Below are 16277 nucleotides of genomic sequence, written 5' to 3'. Positions count from 1 at the left end.
TGGTAAAATAACACAGAAATCTAATAATAACACTTCAGTCTACTTCAGTCTCCTGTCGAAGGCTCAGACGCCGCGCTTTGAGAAACTGTCAATCACAGCTGTCAATCACGATGACACGCCCAGCATTAAATTACTGCTAAAAACAAACTGTTTACAAAAATGAAGATCTGCACCTATTTCAGCACAATAACCAGTGCCTTAATCGACCAGAACCATCTTTCGGGACATTTTATTGCAAGTGTAATAATTTTTTTTATTTGGGCTCAAGTCTCCTTCATTAACACGGAGGAGGCGGGCTTTATGACTTGTACTGCAGCCAGCCCCCAGGGGGCGATCTAACGACCGAGACCCTCACTCAAACGCAGGCTTGCGGCACACTTGAAACCTACTCAAACATGGGGAGAACATGCAAACTCCACACAAAATGCCAAATGTACCAGCCGAGACTCAGGAACTTGAACCAATGCCGACCTTCATGCTGTAAAGCAACAGTGCCAAACTGCCAACCACTGAGGCACCGTGTATTTCATAACATGCATATGAAATGAACAGAGCTCATAAAAATATTTTCAAATACAGTGTTTACCTTTCAAATTGAGCAAAGTATATCTGTAGGCCTATTATTGGGGCCAGACAGAATCTGTGGACATTTTTTGCTATTTCTGCTGAGAATTTTGTAAAAAAATCTGCGGATTTATGCGGAAATATTTTGGGAGTATCGTAACTAAAAACTTAATATATGAAATAAAAATAATAGCTTTTATTTATTGTTTTTTTAAAGCAAATCCATCTAAACCCCTTATTTGGTAAACAAAGCAAGTCTCTCATAAAATATATATACTAAAAGACAGAAAATATTACTTTACAAACTGTATTGTAAATAAATCAAATTAACAGTTTAATGTCAGACAATAATATTACTGAAAATAGTTTAAAAACTGAATAAATGTAAATTTACACACATTTACACAAGTAAATAAATAGACACAGTGATAGGTCAGAAATCTGCGGATTTCTGCACGCACAGACTCCATGTGGCCCTACCTATTATATATCCTGTATAACCTTATAGGCTATATAAATATACAGTCGCTCATAAGAGTACTTGTAGATATATTTACTTGTTTTTATTAGGTTTCCGATATAGACAAATAATTAGAAATTACATTATACAACTTCTTCAATTGTGAATGGTTTATTACATTTGTAATTAATAAAAATGTAATTTATTTAAAAAATGTTGTACTTTTGTAAAATGTAACCACAACCATGTGACAGTTTAGCCACAATAAAATGCATGGATTTACAGAATATTGACTAATGTGCATGTGCATATGGTGAATGTCCAATTTAATTAGTGTATAAATGAAATAAGTAGCATGTTGGTGGTGATGGCATTTGAATGTACCTATAACAGCTTTTTTATTCTGGTAACTTATACACAGCAAAAGCTTTGACTCGCATGACTCGTGAGTTTTACCTGAATTTCTAGATAAGTCTGCATATATAAATATTGCGGTATTTGAATTCTTTTCCATTTGCACAACATTTTTATCGCACTTTCAAAATATAGGACATCAGATGAGCGTGCGTGTTCAGTCCACTCACAGTAACCGGTAATACGTGTTTTTCGTCTCTATGACAGACTGACGGACTGACTGACTGATAGCAGCAGCAGTAGTACCTTCACTGTCGGTGCGTGCAAGTTTACGAAATTGTATTAGAATTTATGCTAATTTAATTAATTTTTTAGTTATAATTTGCTACTTGACTCCACAGGTTCTTCAGGTTTAAGATAGAGACTCATAGCGACCGGACGGAGAACAGCAGCTGTTAAACTCCCATGAACTGACCTGACAGCCTGTCCAGCCAGGTAACTACGTATGAACACTCAACTCTTACATCATTAACTGTTAGATTTGTATATACGAACTGTGATTAAAGCAACCGCGTTTTTACGTAATTAAAATCCAAATCTGACAATAGGGAAGTGTATTAGCATACAAGCTAGTGTTGTCTGGTTCGGCTAACCTGATTTAGTTTGGTCATAAATCCACGATGTATTTGACTGTGATGTAATTTATACACAGTCGGTGGAAATCACGTTTAGCTGAACATGATTAAATGTGGAGATTGTTAAAGAGCGTATATTTTTGTGTATTATTTGTTTGGTTAGCCTGTAAGCATGCTAAGTTACGTTAGCAAGATGTAATACACCTGTAAGGCTTATGGAAAACTGGAGCATCCAGTTCTCAGCCTGAGCAGAAAAACAGCTGATCATATGATAACACTGGTACGCTTCAGTTTATTTAAAACCTGTCTTTCTAATCTAGATCAAGGAAGTATCAGAAATTACCTTAAAGGGTAACCTATCATTTATTCAGGGGGTTCCTTTGTGTCTGGTACTTTAGGTGGGTCAGTTGATTAATGAACAATTTAGATATGAATTGAATACTATAAAATCTATTATATGGTGATTTTTGACTGGATCAGTTGTGGGTCAACGATGAGACATCTTATTTTGTGTCTGCATCAAATTCATTTTACAGAAGCAAAGAAAATCAAATAGAATGAAAATGTATTGTCTGCTTTAACGTTTCAGGTGATATTGTGTAAATACAATGTCAAATTACATTTTACCTTCATATTTACTTGAGAAGGAAACCGAACACTTAATCCGGCCTGTATTTGTTTAAATGTATAAAAAATAAGTGATAATACTAATGTAAATGTTATTGTATTTCAATTATTAAAAACATTTCTCTGACAAAAGGGTCAATCTCAGACGTTTGAAGGAAGGTGGCAAAACATAAAACATTTAAAATGACAATTAATTTTAATATATCAGCAAATGATTCTTGTTTTAAATATGCATGACTTGGTTTTCCATTTTTAAACTACTGCCAAACTACTGCATAACATTTTAGTCTGTAAACTAACCTAAATGGTACACATTTATAATCATCTTTATTGTTTGCTTAGACAAAAAGTTTAATCAATCAGGAAACTTTCTGATCGAAATTCCACATGTTCTGTCATCATTAGGCTTAGACTGTGAACGGTGGGACGAGGTGGAAACTTGGGGAGTTTTAGGTTTGTCTCCCCATGACAACGTGTCACCATGGTGACTGCGGCTCCAACAGTGATGCTGAGCGGCGCACCACTGATGATGAAGCCAATATGGAGGATGCAGAGCTCTCTGAGCTTGGCCCACTGCTGACAAGTCCAGCCAACTCAGAAGAGTCCAGAGTAAGTTGAGATACACTAAGCAACAGTACAATACCTTAGGATAAATAAGAATTATGTTTTTTTTTTTTTTTTTTATAAATTCACATTTTTTTTGACTTGTTAGAAGGACAAGTTGGCATGAAATCAAAAAATGAAATCTGCCCAGTTGGTGGAATGAACTCCCTAACTGCATCAGAACGGCAGAGTCACTTGCTGTCTTCAAGAAACGACTAAAAACTCAACTATTTAGTCTCCACTTTCCTTCCTAATCTGCAATTGCCTCTCTAGCTCCATTGCTAACTGTATTACAGAAAAAAAATACTAATGTTCTGCGTCTTTGCACACTTTGCATACCTGAAACTTGCCTACAGCACTTATTCATTGTTGCTCTTATAGTTGCGTAAATTGCTTCCTTGTCCTCGTTTGTAAGTCGCTTTAAATAAAAGCGTCTGCTAAATGACTAAATGTAAATGTGTCTCTTTCTGCTCTGACTGCATCTATTCATCAACCTTTCTTCATTTTAACACCTCTCTTTCAACAATCCAGTCAGTTAGCAAAGATCAAAATCATGCATCGTCCAAATTGTTTATTTTTATTTTTTTAATAAAGGACCATTATAAGTGGATGTATGTCATGATGGCGGAAAAAAGGACACTCTTAACTTTTGTTTTTGTTAGCGACTTAAAAGAGATAGTTCACCAAAAAAAAGTTCTGTTAATTTACTGTACGTGCAGTAAGTGAGTTTTTTCCTTCAGTACATGATGGCAGAAGATTCATAAAATGCAAGTAGATGGCTTACATATTTTTGAGAGTCAAATTAAACATATAAAAACAAAACAAAATAAATATCTATGGCACTGACGGATCAGGGCTCATTGGTTTTTTGTTTTATGTTAAAATTTTTATTTCTACACTTTTTATATTTATTTTTTATTTTTTTATGTTTTCTGACTCTTAGGGCTCTATTTTGACGGTCCATGCGCAGAGCGCAAAATGCAGGGCGCAAACGCTTTCAGGGCGTGACAGAACACATTTTTGCTAATTTAAGGACAGGAAAATCTGCTTTGCACCATGGCGCATGGTCTAAAAGGGTTGAGTTTATTTTCTTAATAAGTTATAGGTGTGTTTTGAGAATAAACCAATTAGAGTCTCATCTCCCATTCCCTTTAAGAGCCAGCTGCATTCGCTATTTACAGGACGCAAAGTAAGTCTAAGTGGAAAAAAATGAGCATTTCACTAGCAAACAGTTAACAGTTTTTTTTAACAGAAAACTGTTAAACAGAGCATCTACTGCGTGAGAATGAGAGATAATGGATCACTTTCACTTTCGCTCTTGGATAGGGAAACCTTTACGCACAGACATCAGTTAGTCTATAAATAAATAATTTTGTTTGTTAAGCGCAAATATTCGTTTCAAAACTATTTCTAAATTCAGTTCTAATTTCCAGCAAACGAATAAATGAATAACAATAACGAAGTTTCCTCAAAAAGTTATATCCTAAAACACATGATGTGCCCCATTTAGTCTAAAACCTGACAGGTGGGCAAATCTAAGCTTGTTTTTAATAAAATAAATATAAATATGGATATAATAAATAATACTGCTAATAATAATAATAACAACATTATACAAAAGCAAATTGTTATGAATGAACTGAAAAAGCCTCCCGAGATGAAGAAGACATAAAAGCAGTGGTTTTTTATATTTATGTAGGCTAGAAAATAATATGTTTTGTAATATTTTAATCCTTTATATTTATATCCTATATCTATTCTTATTATATCCTATATATATATCCTTAATATTTAAATTTTTTCAGATGTAAAGATATTTGCCTATTGCTCACTTGTGCGTATTAAGCAGTGCATAAGCGAGGCGCAACTCTGCGCCGGAGTTTAGACCGGGTTTGTTTGGGTCTAATGAAAAATCTATTATAGTTTCTCAAAATAGCGACGCGCCAGCGGTCCACCTCAGAACGCCTTCCTTTGTAGACCAGAACGCCTATGGGTGCACATATGAGCGCTAATGCATTTGCTATTTAAACAGCGTAGCGCAACACCTCAAAACGACTCTTGCGCCAAGCTGAAACTACCAAAAGACTACTGCGCCGCGCCTTGCGCCACATTGTGCCGGGTGTATGATAGGGCCCTTAGTGTCTGTAGCTATTGACGTGCGTTGCATAAACCATCAAGAACCATGGTTTTAGCTTGTTACTATAACTCACGCAGTCAATAAATAATGCGTTGATTATTTTGAACACAATGAAGAAAAGGAAAGGGGATTGTCACAATAGACAGTGATTTGACTTAAGACAAATAGTACAAAAGTAGCAAACACATTGCTTTAGACCACAGGTGTCAAACTCAATTCCTGGAGGGCCGGAGCCCTGCACAGTTTAGTTCCAACCCTAATTAAACACACCTGATTAAACTAATTGAGTCCTTCAGGCTTGTTTGAAACCTACAGGTAAGTGTGTTGGAGCAGGGTTGGAACTAAACTGTGCAGGGCTCCGGCCCTCCAGGAATTGAGTTTGACACCCCTGCTTTAGACTTTCAATAATCTGTATGTACAGTTGAAACCAGAAGTTTACATACACTGTATAAAAAGTCAGAACCATTTTAAAAAAGTCAGATGTTAATGTGACTAAACTTTTTGTTTTTTAGGTAAGTTATCAAATTTGTTTCTGTTATGCTTAATAGCAGAATAATGAGAGAGAGATATTTTTTGAGAAATTGTTATAACTTTTCTTGAAAGAGAATAGCTCTTTATAATTGTTATCTAATTTCATAATTTTTGCTGTATGTATGGTAGTCTACATTACATTGATGAAGTCAGGTTGAAATAACTAATCTAAACTACAAGCTGAACATTTTCTAAATGCAAAGATAAAATTTTTTTAGGGTGCATCAGCATCACCTGATGAGAATGAAGATGAAAAGGAAGAAGGAGGTTTGCGGGTGGTTACACTGCCCATGCAAGCACACCATGCCATGGAGAAGATGGAGGAGTTCGTGCATAAGGTGACAAATGACACATCTTCAACAGTCTCCTATACTGACAGCTTTCCAGCAGTGATGTTTCGTGATATTTATTAATTATTTATTTAATTTATTTAAACAATTAATTTTAATTAAATATTATTTAATTGCTATTTCCAGTTTGAGTTGTTTGCATTAATACAAACTCTTATAATTCCTAGATATGGGAGGGACATTGGCGAGTTATTCCATACCATCTCCTCCCCGACTGGCTAAAGGACAATGATTACCTTCTGCATGGGCATCGTCCACCCATGCCGTCCTTCCGAGCCTGTTTTGGGAGCATCTTCAGGATTCATACTGAAACTGGAAACATCTGGACACACCTGCTGGGTCTGTGCTTGAGAAATATTACATTTCGACTTGATACTAACATCGTCGTTTTTGAAAGGTTCATCAAGAGCTGGAGTTTTCTCAATATTAAATTCCATGTTCGGTGATAATATGCACTTTACAGAAGTTTAGTGTCACTGTAATAAGTTAAAAAAGGCCTTATTCATTTGGTACATTAAATTACAGTCAAAATTGTAATATTATGAAATAATGTCTTCTATTTAAATGTAATATAAACTGTAATTTATTCTTGTGTTGGGAAGCTTAATACTGAAGCAGCCACAATTCTAGTTCTCAGTGTCTTTATAAGTCATTCAAATAAGCTAATCTGATGCAACAGATATCTTTTATTATTATCAACATGGAGAACAGTAATTTCATATGAATTTATAAAAAAATTTAATCTTCATTGCATTTCAAATGTCTTAACTGTCACTTTTGATACATTTTGTCCTTGCAAATTAAGAGCATTAATTTCTTTTAACAATGTATTACACCCCAAACATTTCAACAGTTTTGTATGTCTTATAACCCCAGGCTTTTAAAGAAAGGCATTTTGCACCTTTATGAATTTACAAGACAGATTGTGTGATATTTTTAATCTGATAATCTGATATGTGTGAATCACTGCCCTGTAGACGACATTAAGCACACCACTTAGACTTCAAATGTCAGTCAGACCTGTAATTATGCTTCTGAGGAGTCATTTTGGAAGCTAATTAATCTATCGCAATGTCTCCCTGCAGGCCTAATTCTGTTCCTCTGCTTGGGCACACTGACAATGCTGCGGCCCAACGTGTCGTTCATGGCACCCGTGCAGGAGAAGGTGGTGTTTGGCGTGTTTTTCCTGGGTGCAGTGCTTTGTTTGTGCTTCTCCTGGCTTTTTCACACAGTCTACTGCCATTCGGAGAAGGTTTCCAGAACTTTTTCCAAGTAAGTGATGATAGTTTGCTTGCATACGATGGATAGGATTGATTTAAAGTAGTTACTCACCCTTATGTTGTTCCATTGCTGTATCCTTTGTCTTTAAACTTTAAAATAAAAAAATGTTATGCTTATGCTTGCCTAAATAAAAAAAACACACAAAAGTAACGCTGAATTTTTCCATTTGATCATTGCTGGATATTATAAATGTTCTTGGGGTATTTGATTGGGTTTGGTAAAAACAATTCAAATCTAATATCCCATTTAACCAAAATTTTGAAATGATCGTTGGTCTTTGTGTAAAAACTGCACATTCGTGAAACTTTGTCAGCATTCTGAGGTGCACAGTGTGCAGAAGTCACCAACTTTTTGCAGAGCCAAGACCTCCAAACTTTGTTTGGTCGTCAGATTAGTTTAAGAAGAGTGCATTGATAACTTTATAGAATGGGTTTCCATGGCTGATCAGCTGCTTCCTGGCCTTGCAAAGTGGTGTACCGTGGTGTAAAGCACACCAACACTGTACTGTAGAGTAGTTTGTCTGGCAATCCAACGGTTGAGTAGGGGGGGGTTCAAAGGTTGGTCTTGACCCCTTCATTGTGGTTAAATGAACTCCAAATGCTGTAGCATACCAAGACCTTTTTAGGATAATTTCATGCTTCCAACTTCTGGGAAAGCATTGAGGATGACACCATCATGTTCCAACATGACTCAGTCTGCTCACCAGTCTACAAAGAAAGCTCCATGAAGTCATGGATGAGTTGTGTGGAGAAGCTTGACTGGCCTGCACAGAGTCCTGACCTTAACCCGACTGAAATCCTGTGGGATGATATATAGCTGAGGCTATGAGCCAACATCAGTGCCTGACCTTGCAATTGCTCTTGTAGAAGATCGGCCAAATATTCCCCTAAACTCTCTTTTAAATCTTGTGGAAAGCCTTCCCAGAAGAGCTGAAGCTGTTATAGCTGCAAAGGGTGGGTCAGCTCGATGTTAAACCCAACAGATTAAGATTGAGATGTCATTAAAGTTCATGTGCATGTAAAGGCAGCATGTACATGCTTTTGCATAGAAACTAATGGTCCAAGTCAGGATTTTCATTAAAATAAAGATTAAATATTGGAATGTGTCACCAAAAGCTATCACATATCCTCAAAACACTTGATATATTGACATATGACCTGTCACACACCATTCGGTAGCACTGTTTTTGAATTACAAAAAAAGATTAAAGCTGTGATAAGAAAAGAAAGCCATAATGTATTGGACCTAGACCAGATGAACATTGATATGCCAAATGATGAAAATGTACTTTTAGGGTGATGTACGCCTTTAAGTGTTTTTTCTTTTTCTTTCTTTCTTTCTAGGTTGGATTACTCTGGTATCGCACTGTTGATCATGGGCTCATTCGTTCCGTGGCTCTACTACTCATTTTACTGCTCTCCTCAGCCGCGGCTCATCTATCTGTCTGTCGTATGTGTTCTGGGTGTCGCTGCGATCATTGTGGCTCAATGGGATCGATTTGCCACTCCTCGCCACCGGTCCACACGTGCAGGTAACTTACACAGACACACTTAAAAATGTCCCACATGCAGAACTGATTTCAGATGTTTGGTAAAGCATTGTTTCACATGTGTTCAGGTGTTTTCCTGGGCCTCGGTCTGAGCGGACTTGTTCCCACAATGCACTTTACCATAGCTGAGGGTTTTGTGAAGGCGACGACAGTGGGTCAGATGGGCTGGTTCTATCTGATGGGGGCCATGTACATCAGTGGAGCAGCACTGTACGCAGCACGCATACCTGAACGTTACTTCCCTGGAAGATGTGACATCTGGGTAAATAATGTGAAGTGGCCTAATGGTGAAATAATGTGTATTTATTTATTTATTTATTTATTTATTTATTTTTAAATGAATATCTGATGTTTATCAGTGTGAATTTTTGCAAATTGTTTAAACATTTCTTAATTTTTTTACAATAAATTACTTAGTTTTTTCTGTTTAATTCTAATTTTTATTGTAATTTATTCCTGTGATGCAAATGTAAATTTTCATCAGCCTTTTCTCCAGTCTTTAGTGTCAAACAATACTTTAGAATCCATTGTAATATGCTGAATTACTGCTAATTTAGTTATTTTCTATTATTCTGTTTAAAAATATCAAAATGCCTAATATTTTTAAAGGGCCATGAAACCCCCTCGTTTCAGCAGGGTGTTTTCACACCTCTACTTTGGAAAAAGTCAGAAAAGTGGGCGTGTCCAGCTCTGTTTAGGGGGGAGTGTCGGAGGAACTAAAGTGGGATGGTGTGGGAGTGTCTATTTGGGCACGCGCGAGTTTCAGTCAAAATACACACACAGGAGAAAGAGATGGTGTTTAACCTACATGGACATCTGTAGTCGAATTATTTGCCAAATTATTAAATGTTGGACTTTAACTGCAGTTTGGCTCTTTCATTCAGGGAATTCATTCATGCCCCTCGCGACAAACGAGATATTTGATTCGAGGAACTGCTCTAAGCGTGTATTTTTCATGCAATGTTTGATACCGCACGGCGAATGAGAGAAAAAAAACTCCGCATTTCCCGGAAACTTAGATGCACACGGCAGGTAGTGTCAGAAAGCCGCGTGTGTTATTCCGGTCACTAAATGCGGTGCTATGTTTGCACTCAGTGCAATAGTTAACTTAATTCGATACGAACAAACTGAATAAACAAAGAGCACTGGTCGCTCACTTACCAAATCTGTAGAAACAGGACAATCACCAGCAACTAGAGCCGCGTCTTTATGAAGAGAAGACTAACGTTACAAGCAAATCCGGATTTCAGCGTTTGCAGATGAGAACAGCTCTCAGGTAAACAATGTTCCTCCTTAGACACGTAAGTTATTGTTGTCGAGCGTCGCGTACACTGTTAATCCACACGTGATCCAGCTGAGCTCTCACAGAGAGAAAATTAAAACGAAACTTAATGGCAGCAAACTATAAAAGCAACACTTCACGCTTGTTTTGCCAACACAACGTGGCGTCTCTGTGGCGTAAACGCGGTGACACTAATGAATATTAATGAAGTTGCACAATAGAGCGCGCTGATTGGTTTTAACCAAGCCTTACTCATGCATTAATGCATCACACTGTAAGACGTAATAAGACTCACTCTGGCACAGACGTCCAGTCTGCACACTGGAATACACGCTATTATGTCATGACCGTCACGGAGCTTCAAAAATTCGTTTCAAACAGGAAGTACGAATTTGCTTGAAATAACGCAAAAACAACCAATTTACACTTTTTAGTGAAATATAGGTGTCCTAATAGTGTTTTTAGCAGTGTGGGACACATATACGACTGTCAACAGCTCAAAAAATGTGTTTTGGTGTTTCGTGACCCTTTAAAGCAAAATGTCTTACAGTGCAGAAAGTAAATTACTAGGAGTTTTGCTATGACATTTCCACGATCATTGCTTGAAATGTCGAGGTGATAGAGCTTTTTCAGTAGCAGCTCCAAGACTTTGGAATGATCCTCCACTCTCTTTAAGAACATATACTTTAAAGTCGTTTCAGAGGTCACTGAAAATACACTTATTTTCTTTATTTTCTCTAATTGTGTTTTGAGAATGGATTTTGGCTTCTTGCATGTTTTCACGGATTATGTGTTTTTACAGTGCTCAGCATATATAAGTACACCCCTCACAAGTTTATCTTTTAAATTAATATTTTTAATAGGAAGCTTTACGATATTATTTTTGTGCATATACATTAGATTAGTCAGTACCGAAGCCAAATCTGGAGCTTATCTAACAAAATGACTTATGGAAATGGCCCAAAAACTAGTAAACCCAAATTTGTTATAGAAAAATAATAAATACAAATTTTTAAAACAGGAAAAATCAAGAAAAGCGAAAGCATTGAAAATTTTAATTGACATTTTGTAGGATGTAATTTCTTTTTTGCGATATTTGGCTTGAATTTAATTGTATTATCTTTCCATTTCTAAATATGTTTGGTGACTAAAATATTATTTTATTAAATATATCTGTTTAATAAATCTGTTATGTTTAAATGCACCAAAATACATTGTCTATATTCACTGAGAAGTGGATATAATTCTGAGAAACACTGAGAAATTAAAAATATTCGTTTTCAAAATGGGGTGTACTCGATTATGCTGAGCTCTGTATTTACAGCACTTTGGTAGACATTGTGGTTGGTTGAAAGTGCTCTAGAAATTGAGTTGAGTTGAGAATTGAATTAGTTCAATTCAGCAAGGATGCATCAAATGAATTCAAGTGACAAATTTATGTCAATGTTACAATAGATTTTCATTTTTAAAAATGCTTTTCTTCTATACCTTGAGAAACTTGTATTTCCGCCCCAAAAAGCAACAAAACTTTTACTTTTTAAAAAGTACGTTTTCAGTACTTGCAATAAAAACAACCATTTTAAATAATTTAGCACCAAAATAATTGTTCATAAATGAGCACTATATATCGTAAGAGTCATGACACCAGAGACTGGTTTAATGGCTAAAAAAATTTACTAATAAATTCTGTTTAACAATAGAGAACAAGTGTATATTTAACTATTAATTTTTTTTTAATTATAGCCTATAACTTTTTTTATAAATATATATTTTTTTAATTTTATATATATATATATATATATAAAAGCACCACATTAAAATTGAAACATTATATTTCCTCTCAGCTATTTATCCGAGTAGGCAGAAATGTTATAGGATTGTTGTCTCAAGGAAAGTGTCACTTCCATATCATTAACCTCTTTTACAACATCATGACATTCACCTACAGATGGAGGATCTTCCTTGAGCTATTTCTTTGTAATGGCCTTTTTGCTAGTTGTTAGTAGTGCATTGAGAAGATATGCATCATTTTTTTGGTATTTTTAAAGAGTAAATTCCTAGTCACATAGTTTTTAAATTACATTCCAGATTCAATCCCCATATACAAATCTTGCTAATAGGTGTGTATAATATATTACAATCCTAAAATATGTGGAAATGATCAGCCAATACATTCCACATTTTCTCCAGCATCCACCATTTTTTAAATCTCTAGTTTAAAAGTATTTTATTTAAGTTGTCATTTCACATTTTCAATAAATCTTTTACGTTTATTATTAAAAATGATATTATAAAAATAATAATTGTATGTGTGCAGTTTTGTTAGTACTATAAATAGCCTAATCACAAACATAATCTTAACACGGGTGTACTAAATGTGTATCTGTTTTGCTTTCTCAGTTTCAGTCTCATCAGATATTCCATGTTCTAGTGGTTGGAGCGGCGTTTGTTCATTTCTATGGGATCTCAAACCTGCAGGAGTTTCGCTATGGTCTGGAAGGAGGCTGCACTGACGACACTCTGCTGTAAAAAAGTAAAAAAGAAAACAAATCACTTGAACTTTGGCCAGTGCCTGCTCACTTCACAATGAACCTAGACCCGACACAGTGCTGATTTCCAACTTTTTATTATACCTGAAGGATTTTAACATGTATTGGAATAAGATGTTTATTTCTTAAGACGCTTAACATTTCTTGATAATTGAGGCAGTCTTGTGTTTATATTGTTCTTTACTATTCCAATACAGCACAGCAATTATTGTAAATCACTGGAATGAGTCATATAGTATTACAGAGGTGGCAATACCTCCAACACGTTTTCTTTTTGCTCTCCCTGATCTAATAAGTGGTTTTTCATCAAGGACTTGATTTACTGGTTTGTGGTTCTCTACTTTCTGAGACTTTGAGGGAAGATGCATATATACATGCTTTGGTCTCAGTTGTCTCAAACCTGTCTGCATGATCATTTATTAACTTTTGACCTGAAATGTTTGACCCAGGGCTTTAGCAGTGGGATTCAGATCCAGGCAAATGCTGTTTTATCTTTTGTTTGAGTGAATCAGGGTTTCAGTCCAGGTTACTTGCCGAGATTTTGAAAGTCAAGATATTTAAAATGAGCAGAATAAAGATGAAACTCAGAATTGTATGCTTTAATTAATGGTCTTTTTTCCAAAAAGAGATATTTATTTAATATACATTTGCCTCAGTTGTTATGGTTGAAGGATGTTGTTTTAGTATTAATTAATACTATAATTGTTTGATTAATATTTTGAAATAACATTCATTATTCAGTTTACATTATAACTTAGAGGGCACTTATTTACCCCTTTTACAAGATGTGAGATAAGACTTTGATGTCTCCAGAATGTGTCTGTAAAGTTTCAGCTCAAAATACCCATTAGATTATTTATTATATAATGTAGAATTTTCCTACTTGATCCAGGATGTCAGCAAAGTTTTAAAAAGTATTACAGGTTGATGAATCAATTATGAGAAATTTAAGGCCCTTAATTAAAAAGTCTTACTCGCGTTTTCACGAGGTCTTAAATTTTAAGCGTTGTCCAAAGTGTTTGACTCCAAAAAAGCATAAATATATTTTTTTTTCCTTCTAGTATTAACAACGGCATGCTCGATCCACGCAATTGGTTCAGACCAAGCTCCTCTGTCTGGTTGATGTCATGTAATTTGCGAATGTGATGTGACGCTCTCCTTATGTAGTGAAACAGACGGCAAAATAGGAAAATGTAAGTTTGCGTATTCCTGGTTGGAGAACAACGAGTTTAAACAGTTCGCTGAAAACAACTGTGTAATTTATTCTTTCAAGCTTTGTTTCTTTCGCGCTGATCTGAGTTCTGTTGCATGGTTGTGCTCCATTGAGTTATTTAACTACAACTGTTTATTAAGTTGAAGGTTTAATACATATAACTTGAAGTGGTGATAAGGTCTTAAAATATTCTGAGAAGGTCTTGGAAAAAGTCTTAAAGGTATTGAAATTATCTTTAGGATTCCTGTATATACCCTGCTAAAACAATGTAGCTGTTTTTGTAGCCTGTGGCTTTAAATGCAAATGAGCTGCTTGTCCCCACCCACCATTCCCACGTGCATGTCTGCTTTTCCAGTGTTATGTCAGATAAACAGCCTTCAGTGATGGAAACAGACACAGATGTATCCCTGGCATTGTTTTGTATATGTTGTTCATGCATTAATATAAAAAAACAGACACGGATGAAGCTGAAATAAGTTCACGAGTCAAAAATACGAAGTAAGTTCATTTGATGTGTTTACGGCGAAGTCTATTCAAGCCTTTCTGAAATGATAAGTCTCACACAAATGCTGTTTACTGACACCATGCAGCCGTGGTGATTATAGTGGTTAGGAATTACAGTGATTTTTACACTTTTATTACAAGCATGCTCTGTTTTAAACATGTTTTAAACTCATACAATTAATTATTAAGGTGCCGCTGAGACTTGTAACATATTTAATCCTAGTTGCTTTGCAAAAAAGAATCTGTGGACACATATATACATGTTATTATGGAGAAATGGCACCCGTCAATCAATTCGGTGGACAGGAAAAAAAAAAAAAAACACTCCACTGTCATGTTATGGTTGACCTCAAAATCACTGAGATTTGGATCCTATTTTAACATCAGTAAATTTTAAAAAAGAGACTTGTGTTTATATCACCCCAATATGACTGTAGGCACACTATACCTACACACAGTTCTGTCCAAACAGCTTCCAAAAGTAGGTTTTGATCATAGGTGCCCTTTAAATGTAATTGTTGGTAATGTTGTTATCTAATTAATTCATTTTATTTTCAGCTTGATTCCTTTATTATTCTTGGGTCGTTACAGCAGAATAAACCGCCAACTTATCCAGCATATGTTTTACACATCGAATGCCCTTCCAGCCGCAATCCAGCACTAGGAAACACACACATACACTATGGCCAATTTAGTTTATTCAATTCACCTATAGCACATGTCTTTGGACTATGGGGTAAACCGGGACACCCATAGGAAACCCATGCGAACACGGGGAGAACATGCAAACTCCACACAGAAATGCCAACCAACCCAGCCCTGAGCTCGAATCAGCAATCTTCTTGCTGTGAGGCGATTGTGCTACCCACTACGCCACCATGCTGCCTGTTATCTTTTTAATTTCATATAATTTATTTTTCTTTATATTTTTTTTCTATGGAAGACAACATGAAATACACACACTTACTAACATGAAAATGAAATCTTACTTGTGGCCATGATATAATAAAAATCATGGGCATGACTTGGATGCACTTAGTTAAATTGTGACTAAATTTACATTACTAATTAAAGTGCTTGTTTCTAGAACTACTTAAAAAAGCAGCAAATAATTTCAGCATGAGCACTAGAACTACATTTTAAACATAATTATGCTGTATTAGAGTAAATGTGAATTTTGAAGCTAACAAATTCCTCTGTAAAGAACGCAATATCAGTTTTCTCAGCCACATGCTTGTGGTGGTGTTTGTTCTTTAGTAGATACATGTGGATATTTAGCATTTTATTTACTTGACTTATTAAAATTGCCCATGGTTTTACTAGAAATGCAACCAAAGAAATATTTTAGTTCAACCATGGTCACTACGACATGGTTTGCTATGCTAACTATAGAATTTGTATTAAAGCTAGTTATACAAATGGCAATAAATACACAAAATTTATATTTTGGGTTTATCTGAAAGTTTCTACAGTCGAGTTGTTTTATATAACAATACTTTCATAATAAATTTTAACGTTCTATAAATGTGTATATGTTTCATAATCAAGCAATAATATGAAGGTATCAATCTGTTCTGGCAAAACGCGCGAGCACGGCGCTGTTACAATGCGCAGGCGCGTTGGTGACGTCGCAGTGTT

At 35.5% G+C, this 16277-nt stretch overlaps 1 protein-coding gene across 2 annotated transcripts; it reads left to right on the top strand.

Moving 5' to 3' along the window:
• The first annotated feature begins 1597 nt into the window (after positions 1 to 1597).
• adipor1b (adiponectin receptor 1b) lies at positions 1598 to 13512 on the top strand. Of its 2 annotated transcripts, XM_073909298.1 has the most exons (9): positions 1598 to 1695; positions 1780 to 1873; positions 3046 to 3249; positions 6130 to 6249; positions 6429 to 6600; positions 7347 to 7533; positions 8886 to 9073; positions 9160 to 9353; positions 12774 to 13512. In XM_073909298.1, the coding sequence occupies exons 3-9, from the start codon at positions 3106 to 3108 to the stop codon at positions 12900 to 12902; spliced, it is 1134 nt and encodes a 377-aa protein (XP_073765399.1). In that variant the 5' UTR covers positions 1598 to 1695; positions 1780 to 1873; positions 3046 to 3105; the 3' UTR covers positions 12903 to 13512.
• The last annotated feature ends 2765 nt before the right edge of the window (positions 13513 to 16277 follow it).

This window comes from Danio rerio, chromosome 8, assembly GCF_049306965.1.
Source record: "Danio rerio strain Tuebingen ecotype United States chromosome 8, GRCz12tu, whole genome shotgun sequence".
Classification (NCBI taxonomy): domain Eukaryota; kingdom Metazoa; phylum Chordata; class Actinopteri; order Cypriniformes; family Danionidae; genus Danio; species Danio rerio.
Note: the sequence above shows the minus strand (reverse complement) of the source record. Positions and strands in the feature narration are given on the sequence as shown.